We start from the raw sequence: 20,566 nt of genomic DNA, 5'->3' as shown, positions 1-20,566 counted from the left end.
GTGTGTAATGATACTCTTTTTCAAAACATGACTATGGCATATTGTGTCAAAGCACAATATGCCATAGTCATGTTTTAAAAAGAGTAAATTTGAAAATGGTTGTTGTGGAATTCCTTCTGGCTTGATGATTGCAGAAGAAAAAACTGTAATTCTTTTGTTCTTGAATGCAGACTTTCTTCTGATTGTATCTCTCAACCTTACATCCTTTAAGGACCCGAAGCTGATAGAAGTTTCCCCTCAGAGAGGACCACAGGCAGGAGGAACAACTCTAACAATCACGGGCAGAAAACTTTTGACTGGTCGTGTTACTGATATCAGTGTCCTACTAGGGAATGTGCCTTGTTCATTGTAAGTACTACGTATCACTGTGGAAAACTGTCTGGTGTAATATGAGTATTGTCTGTGATTAGGAAGTTCTTTATGTTCTTCTTTTCCTCTGCAGAATATCAAGTGTTCAGGAGGAAACTATCAAGTGTCTGACTGGCGCTAGTAACAGGACAGGAGAACACAGAGTGACTGTGCGGTATGGAAACACTGAGCGACATCTCCATGGCAATGGCTACTACTATACCCCTGACCCCAACATTACACATGCCATGCCCTTTAAGAGCTTTATCGGGTGTGTGTTTGAGTTTGAGTACTTTCTCTAAGACCTTAAGATATTTGCTTGGCTGATGTTAAAATGTGCAAAAAACATTCTTATAGACCTGCATTAAAACAAGCCTGAATCTAGGAACTTTTCTTTCAAAACTTTCACTTTTTTTTCTTTTTCTTTTTTTAAGTGTTTTTTTTCTTGAAAATCTTTAACTTTTCTTCCTTTACACATTTATACAGTGGAGGGCGTGTAATTAACGTTTTCGGCCAGAACTTAGATGTGGTCCAGAAGCCTCAGATGCGAGTGACAGTGGTTCTCTCAGACTCAGTTTTTCCCTTGAGGAGACGCAGACGAAGGAGAATAAGGAGTGTGACAGATGTGGAAATGCAGGTAATAGACTGAACAGAACATTGTTCTATCAAACATTTTTTTTTTTTTTCTTTTAATTTTTAACCTGACCTAACAAACTCATACACTGAATTTATTGTGTTCCTAGTTTTGTACTCTGTTTATAAACTATATTCACATATTAGTAAACCATTCCAATTTGAAGCCCATTTTCTCAATTTAGAATTTTTTGCCCAGATTCATTCATAAACTCACATAAATAACTGGTTGAGATTAGATCATTTATTGGATTATACATTATGAACCATCTAATTTCATATCATTCATATCTGATATGACTATGGTAAGTGCACTGATTGCCGATTATTACTTTTAAGGTTCTGATGTTACTTTTATGGACTATCACACATTTATTCTTTTAGCGACTATTTTATTCGGAGTGATCTTCAAGTGAGATTCAGAAATACTTATGTTCTAAAGTGAATCTGTCTTGATTCACAACAGTTTTAAGATTGATAAAATAAAGGCATTTTTTCATCATGAAGGTATTTTTTTTAAAGGGGTCATCAGATGTGACATGCACTTTTACAAGTTGTTTGAACTGAAATGTGTGTTGGCTTTGTGTGTACACAACCACCCTATGATGATAAAGATCCACCCAGTGTTTTTTTTTTTTAATCTTGTTAAATAATTTTCCCTTTCTCATATCAAGCCATTCTCAGATGCCTGTCTGTGTGACGTCACACAGACCCAGGCTCCTCCCACGATTGTTGATTGACAGTAGCCTTTAACCTTAGACCCGCCCTGAGTGAGCTGTCATCAGTCCGCCATTGTTTCAACGCAGGAGCAGATGTAGACAAGAATGGCTCCTAAGCGATTGAGGTGTTCTGTTTTTGGATGTAATAATGAACATAGCAGTCGTCATTTACTTCCTACATCTGAGCCGCTGAAGACGCAGTGGATTACGTTTGTTTTTGAAGGGAATGCGCCCCCCAATCTACCTAAATGCGTCTATGTTCGCGCGAATCATTCGTGATCCAGCCTCACCTACAGAAGAAGTGAGTATCAGGTTCTTTTATGAATCTTTGCAAATCGCCTTTCCTAATAACGTGCTAGTTAGCAAGTTTCGGGGCTAAATGCAGCTAAATGTGGCTAAAGTAAACAGTCTCATGAGAGCGGCTCCTCGCCCCACGGAAGAGAAGGGCGGGGTGAGCAGAGCTCATTAGCATTTAAAGGAACATGCAATAAAACAAGTTGCTGAAAACAGAGCTGATTTTGAAAAGGAAAAAAGGGTGTTAACACTACCACTGAGAAATTTTAACCAAAGTATGTTATATAATTTTCATTAAGACCCTAAAGAATCATATCGACTTGTGGAAAATGGGCATCCAATGACCCCTTTAAGATATTAGGTTGTAGTCTTTGATGAACAGTCTGCATAGTTATGCATCATTTTGTGTAAAATATTTTGGTGATCTTGTCCACTTACACAGTGTTATCTCTTTCTCTTGTTTTCGTTTTCTCTGTAGTTTGAGGAGGATTGCGAGGTGAAAACCTCTTCTCTGTTGTTGTGTCGGACTCCTGGTGTAGATGCTCAGGTAGTTGGTGGTCATATGCTGGTTGAGTTTCTGTTGGATAGCTTGCACTTTGACTTTAACTCTGTTAGCCAATCACCTTTTACCTATGAACCCAACCCAACCCTACACCCGCTGAACCACCGTGATCCCACAAAACCATATCGCTACAAACCTGGATCAGTTATATCAGTGGAGGTTAGTGGGACTTTTGCCATTGTGTTTTTTATGTATGTATGTATGTATGTATATATGTATGTGTTTGTTTGTCAGTTAGTTAGTTCTTGTATTTTTATGACAGTCAATATTGATTAGTTCTAAGGCACTTTTTACTGGAATAGTTGAGTCTAATTGTCCAATCACAGCATGGATTGATAATTCCTAATATCGCCCACCATTACTTGTCATGTTTAGGAACTTAATCTTGTGATTCTTCTTTTTCTTAGACCCCTTTTCATTTCTTTCTACAGGGTGAGAATTTAGACTTGGCCATCTTTAAAGAGGAAGTAATAGCTCTGATTGGTGAAGGAGTTTGTACTGTTAAAACTTTGACACATAACCACCTTTATTGTGAGCCACCACCCCAGCAGCCCCCACTATCCCTCAGGAATGGGCGCAAGCGAGAGGGAGCTGAGGCCTTTCCAGAATTTATAGTAAGCATGAAGCCAGCACCCTCTCACTTACATCTTCTATTATGAAGTGGCTGTGATTTGCATTTTTCTTGTAGCAGATATTGTATTGCATGAACAGGGGTGTATAATAGTGTGTGTGTGTTTGTCTGTCTGTTTCCAGGTGCATATGGGAAACCTGAACTTTTCACTGGGACAAGTGCAGTATGATTCTCCTAGTCACTCCATCTTTCCACTGGTGGCACAGATTGGGGTTGGAGCAGTTGCTTCTCTTGTTGCTCTTATTGTGCTTATCATCGTGTTTATATACAGGTGTGTACGTAATATGTAATGAGAGATTGTGCTAAATACAGTGCTGTGAAAAAGTTAGTACCCTATGAAGAGTATAGCTTGTTAATGAATGTAATGTTAATGATAAATAGCAATATTATTTAACAAATGACTCTTAGATGTACATTTTAGAATAAACTGCCGAGTGTAAATCGGAAAACAGAATGCCCATTTCATGTTTAATGCTTACCTGCTACCAATGAGTAATGCAATAAATCAATATTGAAACATTTATAGACTGGTATATGAACGTAATTGATATTTTGTGCTCTGATATCTCTTCCACTTAGGAGAAAGAGTAAACAGGCTCTGAGAGATTATAAGAAAGTTCAGATCCAGTTGGAGAATCTAGAGACCAGTGTGAGAGACCGCTGCAAAAAAGAGTTTACAGGTAATTTATGGCTACATTTAGGATCGATTTTAATGATTTTATATGGGATGGTTCACCCAGAAATGAAAATTCTGTCATCATTAACTTACCCTCATGCCATTCCAAACCCTTATGCCTTCATTCATCTTTGGAAACACAAATGAAGAAAATTGTTATTTCCTCATCAATTTTGTCTATCCATTGAAATGGACATTTGAAATATTGATTATATTGACTATATTTTAAATGACATGAGGGCGAGTAAATGATGACCGAAATGAATTTTTTGGTGTACTATCCCTTTAAGTCTAATAAAAGCTGTAAGCAAGGCCAAAATGTATTCCATCATTCATTCAAAGTGATAAAATGATAATCAATCAAATTATACCATTTGGAACTAATAGTCAAAATATTAGTCCACTTGTTCCACAGCTTCTGAAGAGTTGCATTAATTTGAAACATTACGTAAACCTTCTTAAAATGTTTTTAAAAATTGCAAATTATCCAGTGCAGTATTTCAGCCAAAGTTTCCCAAACCATTTCTCATGAAAATCTGACCTTTAATAATCATAGATTTGACTCTTAAACTTCCACAGATCTGATGACTGAAATGATGGATGTGACAAGTGATCTGGTTGGATCAGGGATTCCTTTCTTGGAGTACCGTATGTATGCTGAACGCATCTTTTTCCCTGGACACCGTGAGTCCCCACTTCGCAGAGACCTGGATGTGCAGGAGTGTCGACGAGCCACAGTGGAGCAAGGACTCATTCAGTTATCTAATCTCCTAAACAGCAAACTCTTTCTCACAAAGGTAGCTAAAATAATTTTTCCTCACTGTTGACCTTTGACAGAGAATTACCCATTACATTATTACAAACGGGGAATGTTTTGGAGATGTTTTTGAAGATGAGAAAGCACTGTTAACCAGAGGCGGACAAAGTACACAACTCCATTACTTAAGTGAAAGTACAGATACTGCTGGTCAGATATTACTCCATTACAAGTAAAAGTTGTAAAGACAGATTTTTACTTATGTAAAAGTACAGAAGTACTTGCTTTTAAAAGTACTTAAGTACCAAAAGTAAATTTCCTTATTTATGTCAATGCATGTTTTATTATTGATGTATGTAATACTTGCAATACCTCTGAAGCAACGTACAATACATTACACCTACTGAATACACTGACTAGCTTGTAGTATCTTTGGAATAAAGAGCTTTTAGAACATTAAAAACCTATGGGGGAAAAAAATATAAAATTATTTAACACCCCTACCCACCCCCACAAAAGCAGGATGGTAGTGATCTCACACAGCTCTGGACACATCTATGTGTAACCATTTATCCACATTTGAACAGAGTGGACAGTGAAATTGCTATAAATACAGACTGATAAGGAAGAAAATCAAAAATCAAACCTGCTTTAAAACCCAGCAGCACAACTGTAGCTGTATAACTTTACAACAGCAACACTGCTTTAACAAAGATGCAAAACAGCAAGACTTATTTGACATAAAAAAATAAATAAAAAAAGCTGTCTAATCACTCTCGCTGTACTTTGATGTCACACACAGAATGGTCTGTGCAGTGCTGCTTCAGTGAAACACCTTTTGTGTTTTATTAGGAGACGCAAGACTTATTTGACATCAAAACAAACATTTTAAAAATGCTGTCTAATCGCTCTCGCTGTACTTTGATGTCATACACAGAATGGTCTGTGCAGTGCTGCTTCAGTCAAACACATTTTGTGTTTTATTAGGAGATGCTCAACAGTTTGTTTGTTTTTGCTTAACTGCTTTAAAATGTTAGTTTTTTTTGTCATGTTTAGACAAAGAAAATTAAGAACATGTCTTTACACATTTATAGCAAGACAATATAAATATAATTTGACTCACCTATCACTTAAAGAAAAAAACCATCCTGCTGTCCAGGGTTAAAAGAGCACATTTAATGAAGATGATTGCTGTAGCCAACTAACTTAAGCTATATGTCCAGCTTAGGTGTGAAGTCTTTTTTTAATTTGTAGCTGCAGCTTGAATGGCAGCATGGTAAAATGAATGGTGATCAAATATTTAATATCTCTACCCTCCATAATTAAAGTAGTTGCTAGATCATTAGCAGGAGAATTTCAAACTATTTTTATGTAAAGTACAGTGCACAGCATAAATGAGTACACCCCCTCTAAAACTTAACAAATTCAGCAATTACTCTTTACTTAGACATGTTAGGGTTCTTTGGAGATGTAATGTTCCAACAAGCCTGCTTGATCAGTTACCAAAGAAGAATGCCAAAATTATTCAGCAAAATAAGATTTATCAAAGTGATAAAATGTTGTGTTGCAAAAATGAGTACACCCTCCTGAAAGTTACTAAATAAAACTAAAAAAAAAAATAAATAAAAAATAAAAAAATAAATAAAAAAAAAAAGTGTATAGGTTTAAAGCTATTTTTGATCAACAGGTAAGTATATTGAACCAAAACAAGACAAGGAACGAATGAGATGATGTGAGAGTCCAAACAGTAGGAAAGGGCAGTCTGCAGGAGAACAGGAGGATGGCTGAGGTCAGACCTGGACAAAGTTAGGCTGGAGAACAAGGATGATAGAGCAGCCCCAGATAAGGAGAACACTGGAGATCAGGCAGCAGCTTGAGAAACCAGGGCTTGATACTTTGAGCTGTGGTGAAATCAGTCCAGTCAGATAGCCCGGTCTTGAGAACAGCAGCCAGGGGAATCAGGACACAGAACAGGAACAAACAAGACCACAAGAAAGAACAAGCAGCAAGATAAAACTCTGACTACGCACTATGACTAGAAAGAAAAGAACAAAGAAAAACAAACTCAAACTGCAGAGAGCAAATAAACAAAAGAATGAACCATAAGGCAAAATCTAGGAATCAATAACTGGAATAAAAACAGACGAGATCAAAATAAGGAGACCAAGTCAATCATTTCGGATCCAAAAGCATCCAAAATGTGCTGGTGTTGCTAGAGGAGGAGTACAGAGAGAAGTGCTTGGTACCCACAGTGACGTTCAGTGGTAGTAAAGCTTTTATATAGGGATGAATGAGGGGAGTTGTGCTTTATCAATGCTGGCATGAATTCACACACCACTGTGTGATGTAATACAAAAACCTGAAACTGAAGGTGCTACCCTCTTCTCATTCCCTGCGTTATTGGACATTTTTTCAGCATGACAATGAAGATATTCATTCTTCTGAGTTGAAAATCCTTCAGTGGACATGTATTTCACTCAATCTTAACACTCTTGAGCTGCTGTGAGAGATTCTGTAGAGACGAGCTGAGCAACACTCTCCATTAAAGACCAGGGCATTTAAGGAGGTCGTCCTCCATGAGTTAAACCGCACAGATGTGAAAATCTGTACTTATATTAGTGATCATTAAGAAAATACATCTTTTATATTTATTCAGAGGAGGTGTAATCATTTATGCTGTGCACTGTATGTCTCGACAAGGATTGGTTGATATACCAAAGCCTCCTCTGCAATGAATTTGACGGTGATTGGCCTTTTTTTTTAAACCAAGTCTCTGGCTATGTATTTTGCCCCCCAGCTCACTTCTCCATCCCCTCAGATTCTCTTTAGCACAATTTTCCGAACACTTGGAAGTACATTGGCAGATTTGACATGTTCATTGGAAAGACAAGAGCAGTGGTGGTTCTGACTTCAGTAATATTTTATGGTGTTACACAGGTCAATTTACAAACAAGAAATTCACATTCTTAGACATGAAATGAAAAACTAGTTTTTTTAACAGTAGCACTTTAACATTTAGCATGTCATTTTAGTGTTCTTGTTACATGTTAAAAACAACAGTAAATTATGCATAATTAAAGTAACTAACCCTAAAGCAAACCCCAACCATAACCATATAATAAGTAAATGTTGTTAATTGATATTAATCAGTACTTATTTGTGTAATTACACTGTAACAGGGGCAGTTTAAAATAAAATGCATCAGCTATTTCACATAACAGATGTTTTCATATAGTCCATGTGACTAAATAATAAACAAATGTACAAATATTACCCCATTCAAGGGGTAATCTTCTATTATTTTTAATCTCTGTAATTACCTGGATGATCCATGACTATTTTTATGTTTTGTGATAGTCTTCTGTATATTTGAAACCCTTTCCAACAGTGACACTGTTACTAATCAGTGTTCATCTCAAATTCAAATAGAGGACAACTGAAGGACTCAAACACTCCCATTATAAAAGGTGCAAACATTTACTGATGCTCAGAAAGGCAACATGCATTAAGCATGTTTCTTTTTAAACCTGATGATCAGGGTAAATTGTACTTATTTTGTCCTCTGGGAAACATGTAAAGAACTTTTATAGCTTTTGAGTACTCAGTACTAAATTAAACAAAAAAAAAAAAAAAGAGAAAAAATTACACTCCATACATTTCAGTTCTCTTTAATGCATTGTTTTGCCTTCTTGAGCATCACTGAATGTTTGCAGTTTTTATAAAAGTTGTATATGAGTCTGTGAATGGATACGCTAAATTAGGGGTGCCCAGTCCTGTTCCTGGAGATCTACCTTCCTGCAAAGTTCAGCTTTAACCCAAACACAACTGAAGCAGCTTATTAAGATTTTCTGGAGCACTTAATAATTAGAGACAGGTGTGTTGATTCAGGGTTGGATTTCAACTGGTAGGTCGATCTCCAGGAACAGGATTGGGCACCCCTGCACTAAATGATAATTCTTTCCATCTTTTTATATTAATTCTAGCATAATTCTTTCCTACAGTTTATCCACACTCTTGAGAGCCAGAGAACATTTTCACCTAGAGACAGAGGATATGTGGCCTCTTTGCTCACTGTGGCTCTTCACAGTAAACTAGAGTACTTCACTGACATACTCAAAACACTATTGAACGATCTGGTGGAACAGTATATTGCCAAGAACCCTAAACTCATGCTCCGGAGGTAAGTAACTGACATTAGAAGTACTAATTTAATAATATTCACTGTTCTAAAAAAAGTGTCTGTATGACTGAGACTTGATTTGTCTTCTCAGAACTGAGACGGTAGTTGAAAAGCTCCTGACAAACTGGATATCCATCTGCCTCTATTCTTTCTTAAGGGTGCGTATGAAAATTGGTAGGATTGGTTGGTTTTTAATACATACATTTACTGTGGATAAAATGAGATGCATTATAGGTGAGACACTTACAAATTATTTTTGCAGTTCTGAAAAATGTGATTAGAACAGTGTAAAACAATTGTCCAAGAATGTAATTAGCCTCCTAAAACCCGAGAATGTCCTAATTAAGATTGCAGGATAGTTTAACATTGAGGCACTTGAATATCTGATGACAGTTGATAGAATTTTTAAATAATTTCTTTTTTTTTTCTTTTTGAGTAGATTATCCATGTTGTATTTTGTAAATGATTGTATTTCTGCTCCCTGTGTTCAGCATTCAGCTGGTGAGCCTCTGTACATGCTCTTTAGAGCAATTAAACACCAGGTGGATAAAGGACCCGTGGATGCAGTGACTGGCAAAGCCAAATACACCTTAAATGATAACCGCTTGCTAAGAGAGGATCTGGAATACCACACTCTGGTTAGAATTTTTTAATTTCTTTATCATGAACTCAGTCTCTTTATTGCACGGTGCATTTTAGTGCATTAGTCTAATTTGCTTCTGCCAGAAATCTTTTGTAAAAAAAATTGTTTCAATAGGACTGAAATTCTCCATCTTAGCTCACAGATTGTGTCCACACTTAAACTATCACAATGTTTGGTTACACATTATTTTAAGGTGTCATTGTTAGTGTAATTACACCAATAAGTAGACCTTAGTGAAGGTAGCACCATATTTAATTTTGGACAGGAATGAAAATGAAGCTGTGAGGGATACAGTGTGTTTAATGGATTCTGCTGTTGTTTAACAACATACTGATTGTTCAGCTAATTAAAAAAAAAGACAAAAAACTCCAGAAAACAGTTTTGAAAGTTGTCAGTTGGGAGAATTATGTGATCTAGAATCTTTTGTACAGTGTGTGTTATTGTAAAGAGTGTAAGCCTGTCCCTTACAGACTTGTTTTTCATCTGCGTTAAAGGTTTAGTTCACCCAATGACAGCAAGGATATTACCACGATCAACACACAGAAACGTAAAAAGGACATCGGTAAAAGAGTCCATGTGACATCAGGGGTTCAACCGTAATTTTACGAAGCTACAAGACAGTTTTTTGCGCAAAGAAAACAATAAAAACATAATTTATTCAACAAATCTTCTCCCCGAGTTACCGTCTTCCACCATTTTGAGAATACCCCAGAACGTAATCAACGTAATCAGCGTTGTTTACGTTCAGCATGCACATGCTGTCTACTGAACTCGGGGAGAAGAATTGTTGAGTAAGTTATGTTATTATTGTTTTCTTTGCGCAGAAAAAGTATTCTCATAGCTTCGTAAAATTACAGTTGAACCCCTGATGTCACATGGACTACTATTTTACCGAAGTCCTTTCTGTGTTTCTGTGTGTTGATCGTGGTAATATCCTTGCTGTCTATGGAGGGTCAGAGAGCTCTCAGATTCCATCAAAAATATCTTAATTTGTGTTCCGAAGATGAACGAAGGTCTTACAGGTTTGGAACGACATGAGGGTGAGTAATTAATGACAGAATTTTAATTTATGGGTGAACTATCCCTTTAAATTTAACATGGCATCTAACCTGACTAAGGTGTATAGGGTTAGGATTAGAGTTTGGTTTGGTGTTATTTGCTTGTAATTATGACTAATTTACTGTTATTACTGGAGTAAGTACCTGTAACATGTATAACAAAGAAGGATACTGTAAAATAGTGTTACATACACTGATGAGCCAAAACATTATGACCACTCATAGGTAAAGTGAGTATTGTTAATCATTTTCTAACATGTGAAAGTCTAGGTAATTTATATTGTAAATGGACAATCAGTTCATTTAGTCAGTGTATTGGTGCAGGAGAAATGGGCAGGAATAAAGATCTGAGTGCAAACTGACAAGGGCCAAATTGTTGGAACAGCAATGCTTGTAGGGTGCTCCTGAGCAGCATTTTTGAGAACCTACCAACAGTGGTCTGAGGAGGGTCAAACCACAAACTGGTGACCGCATGTAGGGCGTCCAGGGCTCTTTGATGATAGAAGGTCCATGTGTCGACAATTTTAATAATGGTTCTGTGTAGATGTAGACTGATCAGAGTGTCCATGATGACCCCTGTCCAGAGCCGAAAGCCCCTAGAATGGGTACACAAACAAGAGAACTGACCTTGGGGCAGTGGAAGAATGTTTTCTGGTCTGATGAGTCCTGTTTTCTTTTGCATCACGTTTATTTGGGGATTTATTGACACCAGGTTGCACTGCAAGAAGTTGACAAGCTGCTTGAGGGTCTGTGAAGCTCTGGGCAATGTTCTGCTGGGAAACCTTGTTTCTTGCCATTCATGTTTACACGCCACATGCCACCAACATAAACCTCATTGCAGTCCAGGTAAACCTTTCATGACAGTGGCATTCCCTGATGGCAGTGGCCTCTTTCAGTAGGATATTGCACCCTGCTACAGTGCACACATTGTTCAGGAGTGGTTTAAAGAAGGGTAATAAAGGGTTTGAGTGTTGTCCTGATCTCCAAATTCTTTAGATGTTAATCTGACTGAGCATCTGTGGCAAGTGCTGGACCAACCAGTCCAATCCATGGTGGCTCAACCAATCTACTGATAATGTCTTGGTGCCAGATACCACAGGACACTTTCAGGGAGTCCATAACTTGGTGGGTGAGTGCTGTTTCAGCAGCACAAGGAGGGCTAACAGCATGTTAGACAGGTGGTCCTAATGTTTTGGCTCATCAGTGTATTAATATAGAATTAACATTGTTCTCACAGTAAGTTTCTTAACCCTGGGTTTCTTTCTTATGAGTATAATTGAAGGATGATTGTAGTTGCCTAGTTTAGATCCAGTTCTCTGGTTCTGATAAACTGGCTGCCAATAGAAAAAGCAAAGGGTTCAGATAATTAAATGCCATTTTTCAGCAAAACATTGCTGGTTTTATGGTAGAGGTGAAAGATGTGCAATTTAAAGATTATAACCGATCATTATTAACCAGAACCCATTGTCTTGAAGGGAAATGGAAAAATCAACTGGGATATTTACAATAAACAAATCAGTTTAAAGATTTATTACAGAATCATAGGTGGATTTATATAAAATGTAGATAATGGAAATGTGATTTAAAAAAATACTTAATTCTTTCTCTCTCTAATTCTTTCTTCACTTTAGACAGTGAATGTCTTGATGCAGGGAATAGGTGTGAATGAGGCTCAGCCAGTTGCTGCGAAAGTTTTAGACTGTGACACTATAACCCAGGTGAAGGAGAAGATACTAGACCAGGTGTACAAGGGCACCTCATACTCTCATAGACCACATGCTGACTCGGTGGACCTAGGTGAGAACGTTTATACATGTCTGCACTCTCTCATACATATCAACTGTGTCCTCTCTATGTCGTATTCATTAATTCTTTGTTTCTTTTCAAACTTTACATGTCTTTGACTTTACATGTGGTTTTCATTGTTCCTTGGACATTCCCAGAATGGCGGTCTGGTGTAGCAGGTCACCTAATCCTCTCAGATGAAGATCTAACATCTGTGGTTCAGGGCAACTGGAAACGCCTCAACACGCTCCAGCATTATAAGGTACAATGCAATCTTCAAAACACACATTGCTGTATACCACTCAAGTCAAGTGCTTTACAAAAAAAACAATGCCTTATAAATCCTCTTACTGAGCAAGCCTATGGAAAAATTGAAGGTGCAGGCACATGAACCATTGCTGGGCTAAATTTTCTGGGCGAAATCCAGTTATTTCAATAGAAATCAGTGCAATTTGGAATTTTGCATGAGGATTAAAATTTCCAACACATGTTTTTGCATTGGATTCAAGGTGGTCATGCGAATTTGATCAACAGAAATATGCCTTTTTTGAAAGTGGGGAACCGAATTGGGACTATCTCATTTGAGTGGCTTGAATTAAATTCATGTATGCATGTCAAATATTCCGCAGTAACATGACATAAAGTATAGGTAACATGTTTAACTTCTATTCTTCATGTATTTTTGGGATTTCAGGTTCCAGATGGAGCAACTGTAGCTTTGGTGCCGCGCCATAGCAAACATATTCACCATGATACCCATGATTACATTGCAGGGGAGAGTAAGTACAGTATATTGCATGTGACTATGCAAAGTGTTCATGTTCAAAGATACACACAGACACGCAACACACAGGGTTGTTTTTCATGATTTTTTTTTATCTAATCTTGAAACAATACAGTATTGTTTAATATTTGTTAAATATAGCTAACAAAATATATATTGTGTGTTTGATTGGTCCAGACGCTACAAAAAATAAAAAATGAATGAGGCTTTATTGTGTGTTCTCTTTTCAACACCTGAATATACATCTTTTATTCTCCCTAAACAGAGACGCCCATGCTAGAGGATGCAGATGAGGGAGGAGTGAGAATGTGGCATCTAGTGAAGGCCAGCGAGGAGCCAGAGTTACCCAAACACAGACGAGGCAGTTTAAAAGAACGAGAAAGAGCCAAGACAATACCTGAGATCTATCTCACACGGTTACTGTCAATGAAGGTAGCTTAAACATGTGTTTACACACCATAAGGATATATACAAAAGCATAAAGGAGATGCCAAACTCATACCAGTTATGTACAACTCTTTCCAGTAGGTATGGCTGAATACATGCACCGTTTTACATGTTGTGTCTTTGTCTTTCTGTAGGGTACACTGCAGAAGTTTGTGGATGATCTGTTCACAGTTATTCTAAGCACTAGTCAACCAGTTCCTCTGGCAATTAAATATTTCTTTGACTTGCTCGATGATCAGGCAGTGCGCCATGGCATTTCAGACTCTGAAACTATTCACATCTGGAAGACTAACAGGTACAAATTAATTTCGTAAAAGATTTAACCATAGAAAATGCTAAAAGACAATCCGGAAATGATGGTGTAACTTGTAGGTTAATGCATGTCCACAAAAATAACTCTCATTCATTTTCATCTTTTTTTTTCTTTGGTCACCTTTTTTATAGTGACCTGTGATCTTTAACAAAAATGTACTTGCACTCATGTGGTTCCAAACTAAGACTTTTGTTCATTTTCTGTGTAAAATAGTTGTTTGGACTTTGAATGGATAGACAAAAATGTTAAGAGAATTAATAATATCTTTATTTGTGTCCCGAAGATGAACAAAAGTTTATATTTTGTGTGAACTATGGCTTTATCCTAAGTATTTAATGGAGGTACTTTATGATAGAATTAGATATTGAAAGCCCTAACAGTGTTAAAACAATCAAGTATCCACCAAGGAGTAAAGTAACAGTTTAAAATGTTCTTGATGATCTGATTTGGTTGTCTTTTGGTTCTAGTTTGCCTCTGCGGTTCTGGATCAACATTGTAAAGAACCCTCAGTTCATCTTCGATGTGCAGGTGTCGGATAATGTGGACGCGGTTCTGTCAGTTATTGCTCAAACATTCATGGACTCTTGCACTACCACAGAGCATAAACTTGGCAGGGTAAGAGACAAACAGAGAAAGCAACAGGAAGCCAGTAGAGTGGAATATTGACATGGCTGAAGATTGTAAAACTGAAATTTAAATTTTTATTCCTTTTAATGATCTAGGATTCACCTATTAATAAGTTGCTGTATGCCAGAGATATCCCTCGCTATAAACAAATGGTTGAACGGTAACATTACCTTGGACAGCTTTACTACTATAAAGGCCATATTGGAAAGTAATCTTGTTCTGAATCTCACTATTTTTCTTACACAGATATTATGCAGACATCAAGCAGACCATCTCTGCCAGCGATCAGGAGATGAACTCCGCTCTTGCTGAGCTCTCCAGGGTATGTCTGTCACCAGTTTACCTTCTTTCAGTTGTAAAATATGAAAAAGTCAAACTGACTGAAGTGAATTTGTAACGGGTTAGAGATGGGGGGTTATTAATGGTGTTTTGTAGCACATGCAAATGTTGTTAAAAAGATTTACACTCTCCACATTTGTTTTGACTGTCAGAATTACTCTGGAGAATTAAATTACCTGCTGGCCCTGCATGAGCTCTATAAGTACATCAACAAATACTACGATCAGGTGAGTCATGACAGGCTAAGATATATTTTAAGACAATGTATAAGCTCTTAGGCTAATACTTTACAAAAAGGTTCAGTTTGTTGTTTGTTAGCATCAGTTAACTACAAAAAAAAACATGAATTAACAATGTACTTCTACAGCATTCATTAATCTTAATGGTAATTTCAACGTTTACTAATATATTGAGTCACACTTTAGTTTGCGGAACAATTCTCACTATTAACCAACTAATAACTATGACTTTTGCCTCGGTAAACTTAATTTGATGCTTATTAATAGTTAGTAATGTAGTTGTTCATTTTAGGTATGGAAGGATTAGGGGATCTAAAATATAGTCATGCAGAATAAAGCATTAATATGTGCTTTATAAGTACTAATAAACAGCCAATATGCTAGTAATATGAATGCTAATAAGTAACTAGTTTAGGGACCGATTCTCACTATTAACTAAAGTATGCTTTAAAAATATACACTGGCTACTGTTCACAGGTTTAGGGTTTCTTTTTTAGGTTTTAGGTTTTCTTTAAAGAAATTAATACTTTAATTCAGCAAGGATTTATTAAATAGAGTGACTGTAAAGACTTGTATTATTAAAAAAACAAACATATATTTCAAACCTGTTCTGTTGAACTTTTGTCTTCATCAAGGAATACTGTAAAAAGTGTACCATGGTTTCCACAAAAAAATATATTAAGCAGCACAACACTTTTCAACATTAATAATAATTGTAAATATTTATTGCACTAGATTGGGATGTTTGAATAATTTATGAAGGATAATGCTCTTAAAGCTTCGCCATGACGGGAAAAAAATCATTTTCAATTTTTACATTTGAAATAATAAAATTGAAATCTAAATATTAGCATTTTAAATATACATAAAAATAAAATAGTTATTGAAATTATATTTGACAATATTACTGTTTTTAATGTGTTTTGATCAAATAATTCCAAGCTGGCTGAGGATAAGAGAATTAACATCTTAAACAAAAAAAATATTTTAAAAGATGTTGTATATTGCTCATTTGTTCATGTTAGCTAATGCATTACAAATGAGACATTGTAAAGCGTTACCGATAACACTTTAGTATAGGGACCAATTCTCACTATTAATTAGTTGTTTATTAGCATGTCTATTATTATTACATTGGCTGTTTGTTAGTACTAAAGCACAAAAAAGCACATATTCTGCATGACCATATTCTACATCCCTAATCCTACCAACACCTAAACTTAACAACTACTTTACTAACTGTTAATAAGCAACACATTAGGAGTTTGAGGCAAATGTAGTTAATGGTTTGCTAATAGCAAGAATTGGACCTCAACAATACATTTTTAAAGACTATGCTTCTGCTGCTTATAAAAATGGACGTATTTGTGCTCTAATTTAATTCCTCTTTCCTGTATGTTTATGTGTGTGTTTATGTTAGATTATCACTGCCTTAGAGGAAGACACCACCGCTCAGAAGATGCAGCTCGGCTACCGGCTTCAACAGATCGCTGCAGCTGTAGAAAATAAAGTGACAGACTTGTGATCAAGGACAAAGTAAAGTGAAAGTAATAAGTGTGAAGACACTGATGAGTGGCTATATCAGGGGTAGGCAGGTTCGGTCCTACAGAGCCGCAGTCCTGCAGAGTTCAGCTCCAATCCTGAAAACAAAACTCACCTGCCTATAGCCTTAGTAATCCTGAAGACATTGATTAGCTTGTTCAGGTGTGTTTGATTAGGGTTGGAGCTGAACTCTGGACTGCGGCTCTCTAGGACCGAACTTGCCTACCCCTGGGCTATATGAACACATGGTACAGGTACTTTAGGTACAGCATAAATTGCAAAGCTACCATGTTTAGCAGGCATACAAAAAGATCCTGTTCCATTTAGCTGTATTAAATTGGAATCTACTAACAAAGATAAATTAAGACCCACAGTGTACTGTGATGTGTTGGGTTAGAAGGGGTGTAGCCTTTAACTTAAATATGGTCTTGGATTTTTACCTTTTTTTATATATATTGAAAAGGGTTATTCCCATCTCAGTCCTTTTTATTTTGAAAAGCCTTGTTGAGTATATGACTACATTTTACTCACACTGGAGGGTTTTTTCTGCAGGATTATCATGAAAAGCACACATGCTCAAGCTTTTGCTTGGTCATGACCTTCCAGCAGAACACTATTAGATGTTCTGTGCTTTGTCTACCTCCTCGCTTTGTATCTATCAGTTGTTCACTGTTGGTAACATTTGAATGTGATTCAGCATTTGCAGAGTTGCAGAAACATACCATGACTGACACACTGTAGTAAAATGTTGTAGAATAATTTCAGTTTGTTAGGATATTGTAAATCGTTATAATGTCGAGTAAGTGTCACTGGAAAATACAGTATGAAAGAGTCTGTTTTGTTAACTTTTTAAAATGTATAAATCTTGACTAGTAAGACCAAGTCTAGCAGACTTGTTACATGTAGTGTCACTGTTTCAACCAGTCAGGTCAAATAATGTTTAGCCAATTTTTTTTTATTAATTTTAATCTGTTGGTATATTTTTAAGCTCTTTTTTTTTATTTGAGGTGCCAGCATAGGATTGAATGAAATAATCATCTCTTACCACATCCTCTAACATTTCATCAATAAGGAATTTTAAAGATTTTAATTTTATGTAGGTACATTTAAAGAATAGAAATCTGTAGCCTTCATGTGAGAAAATATGATCTGTATTGTATATAAAGTTGTGCTCAGATAGTGCTGGTCCACTGTATAGGTAAATAGGCCACTCACTTGCAATTAATTTCTTTTGATCAAAGACTGTTCTTAAACACTGAACAACACAAATTTGAGATAAATAGAAATTGTCAGAGAAAAGATGTGACTGTCATATTTACTAATATTTTTAGTGTAGTATAATGTAAATAATGACTGAATTGTTACGAAACTTCTTAGCAAGTTCAGAAAGAGTAAATTATTATAAAACTTATGAACACTTCTTTAAAAGAGGTTTAACAATAAGCTTACAAGTTTAATGTTAAGCTGTTCTATAGGTTTGTGGTTCTGAATGTATGCGAATTATGGGAATACAAACGAAAGATCACTTGATCTGGTGTCTTTTCCATAGCATCACATGAAAACTAAAGTAATGTACATTGTGTTGGGCGTTCAAGGTGAACTTGATGGCATCAGTTTAATAATTAGGATAAATAAAGTTTACATTTGGAGAGCTCTCCCAGTTTTTCTTGGTGCTTAAAACTCATTTGGTATTAATAATGTTTATTAGTACTAGGTATACTGGAACTGACAGTCTAATGTAATTTCCAGTATTGTCTTTTGATTAAGTGATAACCTTTAAAGAATGACACTTTGTAAGACTGACACCACCGCCCACTGAATGCTTATAAAATACAATGCACCCTTCCTTTGTTCGACTTGATGACAAGCACGAAACAGCACTGCAGAATCCTGCTGAAGATATTTCCAAGTATCTTGGTATTCTCTATGGGTTTCCAATTTTGTTTAGCATAGCTTATTTTAGAAAGATGTGTAAGCATTTCAATTTTATGCACGTACATGTGATACAAAAAGTACAATTGTGCATTTAAATGTATTAAAATACTATCGCCTCACAGCAAAAAGGTCCCCATTTTAAGCCCCAGGTTGAGTGAGGAGTCCTTTCTGTATAAAATCGGTATGTTTTCTCAGTGTTGGCGTAAGTGAATTGGAAAATACGAATTGCCCTTCTATGTGAATGTGTGTCTTTGTATGTTAGCGCTGTGATGGACTGGTTACCTGTCAAGGATGTTTCCCTGCCTTCGGCCTGAGACACTGGAATGTGCTCCCGTGACTCTACATAGGGGAAATGTTATAAGAAAGGGGTACCATACCTTACTCCTGCAGAGCTACAATCCTGCAGATTTCAGATCCAACCACAATCAAACACACATAATCCAGCTAATCATGGAGTTCAGGGTAACTTGAAAATTCTATCAATAAGAAGCCCTTCATAGTAAATTATTTGGGCACCTCTAATTTACATAAGCTATCAACACTGTAACAATGCAAACAATGCTGGTTGAAAATTGGTGGAGACTTATAATTTAAATGTATTTTTAACCCTGTATGCATTTCTTTCTTCTGCAGAACAAAAAAGATGTTTTCAAAAAACATTTAAAAAAATTGTTTTTTTTATCCAGACAATGAAAGTCAATGGGATCCAGTGTTGTGTTAATCCTAACGTTCTTCAAAATGTATTGTGTTCTGCAGAAGAAAGTCTTGCTTGGAATGAAATTGGACAGAGAGTGAGTAAATGATGACAGAACTTTAATTTTTGCACTAACTATTCCTTACATTTTTTTTAAACTAAAGAACCAAAAATCATACTGTACAAACACATTTAAACAAAAGACAATTAATAGAAAAGTTGACTTGTAACAAACAAGACAGAAAACACACACTCTTTCTTCTTTTTTTGGTTTTATGGTGGTTTGCGGACCAACCAACTTAATAGGTGCATACCACTACCTACCGAAGAGAAAGATTTTATCCCATCCTATTTTTAATCTTTTTAATGCAATCTCATGATTGCATTAATTTGTTTTCATACATTTAGACCATCATTTAGTACATTACTTATTGTGAATATTTTATTTCCTAAAGACTGCTGTTCTTCTTTAAGACACTTCCATTCTCTTTTTAATGCATTACATCAAAACATGCTCTACTGTCATCTCTATTAAACATCACATTAACCTGTATTATGTTTCCCTATAATGTGTAATGTTTGGTAAGGATTTGAAAATGACTTGTCTTGTTCCCTTCTGCTTATGTTATGAATGATACTCTTCTTTATGCTCCTTTGTGCCAGCCTGTTCCAATATGTCTGCCATTTCATATTGCATGCTTCAAAGGATTCTTTGGTTATTTTGTCTACCTTCTCATTACCCTGAATTCCTACATGTCCTGGTACCCACATAAAATGAGTTGCTATCCCTATCTGTTTTATACTGTATAATCATGATTTCCAATAAAATGTCACTTCGATTCGTTTGCAATGATTGTAAACTCATAAGAACTGCCATTGAGTCAGAACATATTATTACTTTATCTGTTCTTACTTCATAAACCCAGCCTAGTGCCATTCGGATTGCTATCACCTCTGCTGTATATGTGCTATCTGTTATTCTTCCAGTCTTCCTAACTGCAAACTCTATAATCTATTACATATGCTTTTAAATTTATCCCATCCCCCATTTCCTTAATTTTCTCATAGCTTTAAGTCACCTTCAGTATCTGATCTAGTAACCAGGGTGGTATTGATGTATTACAACTACTGGAGCTGGAGCAATACATTTTGATTCTAGGCCAGTTTAATTGAAAATACACCCCTTTAAACTTGTCTGGCTTTTAAGATGTTAAAATGATGACGTGCCATCGGCCTCAAGCGTGTCCGCCATGTTTGTAGTTTTTTATTTGTTTGTGCAATCCACTATGTAGGAATAATGAATGTCTAAACGCGCGGGCAGACTTAGCTGCACTGTACAAGTGGCTATAGCGTTATTAAA

The 20,566-nt window shown here is 36.2% G+C and overlaps 1 protein-coding gene across 2 annotated transcripts in view; it reads left to right on the top strand.

The window, feature by feature from the left end:
* Positions 1-16,691, top strand: part of LOC107656121 (plexin-B1-like) — a 31,732-nt gene extending 15,041 nt beyond the window's left edge. Inside the window, exons 17-37 of one of the 2 annotated variants that reach the window (XM_016443831.1) lie at positions 212-348; positions 443-619; positions 835-985; positions 2,473-2,715; positions 2,988-3,170; positions 3,310-3,458; positions 3,767-3,867; positions 4,443-4,660; positions 8,622-8,800; positions 8,892-8,958; positions 9,292-9,438; positions 12,133-12,298; positions 12,445-12,548; positions 12,981-13,065; positions 13,336-13,502; positions 13,652-13,812; positions 14,298-14,445; positions 14,553-14,617; positions 14,704-14,779; positions 14,949-15,023; positions 16,456-16,691. In XM_016443831.1, the coding sequence (XP_016299317.1) occupies positions 212-348; positions 443-619; positions 835-985; positions 2,473-2,715; positions 2,988-3,170; positions 3,310-3,458; positions 3,767-3,867; positions 4,443-4,660; positions 8,622-8,800; positions 8,892-8,958; positions 9,292-9,438; positions 12,133-12,298; positions 12,445-12,548; positions 12,981-13,065; positions 13,336-13,502; positions 13,652-13,812; positions 14,298-14,445; positions 14,553-14,617; positions 14,704-14,779; positions 14,949-15,023; positions 16,456-16,560 (2,904 nt within the window). In that variant the 3' untranslated portion in view covers positions 16,561-16,691. Of the gene's footprint in view, positions 1-211; positions 349-442; positions 620-834; positions 986-2,472; positions 2,716-2,963; positions 3,171-3,309; positions 3,459-3,766; positions 3,868-4,442; positions 4,661-8,621; positions 8,801-8,891; positions 8,959-9,291; positions 9,439-12,132; positions 12,299-12,444; positions 12,549-12,980; positions 13,066-13,335; positions 13,503-13,651; positions 13,813-14,297; positions 14,446-14,552; positions 14,618-14,703; positions 14,780-14,948; positions 15,024-16,455 lie in introns of both variants that reach the window. The other variant, XM_016443830.1, reaches the window with a different exon arrangement.
* The last annotated feature ends 3,875 nt before the right edge of the window (positions 16,692-20,566 follow it).

Source organism: Sinocyclocheilus anshuiensis, unplaced genomic scaffold, assembly GCF_001515605.1.
Source record: "Sinocyclocheilus anshuiensis isolate Anshui unplaced genomic scaffold, SAMN03320099.WGS_v1.1 scaffold1867, whole genome shotgun sequence".
Lineage (NCBI taxonomy): Eukaryota > Metazoa > Chordata > Actinopteri > Cypriniformes > Cyprinidae > Sinocyclocheilus > Sinocyclocheilus anshuiensis.
The sequence above is the reverse complement of the archived record's forward strand: the minus strand, read 5'-3'. Positions and strand labels throughout refer to the sequence as shown.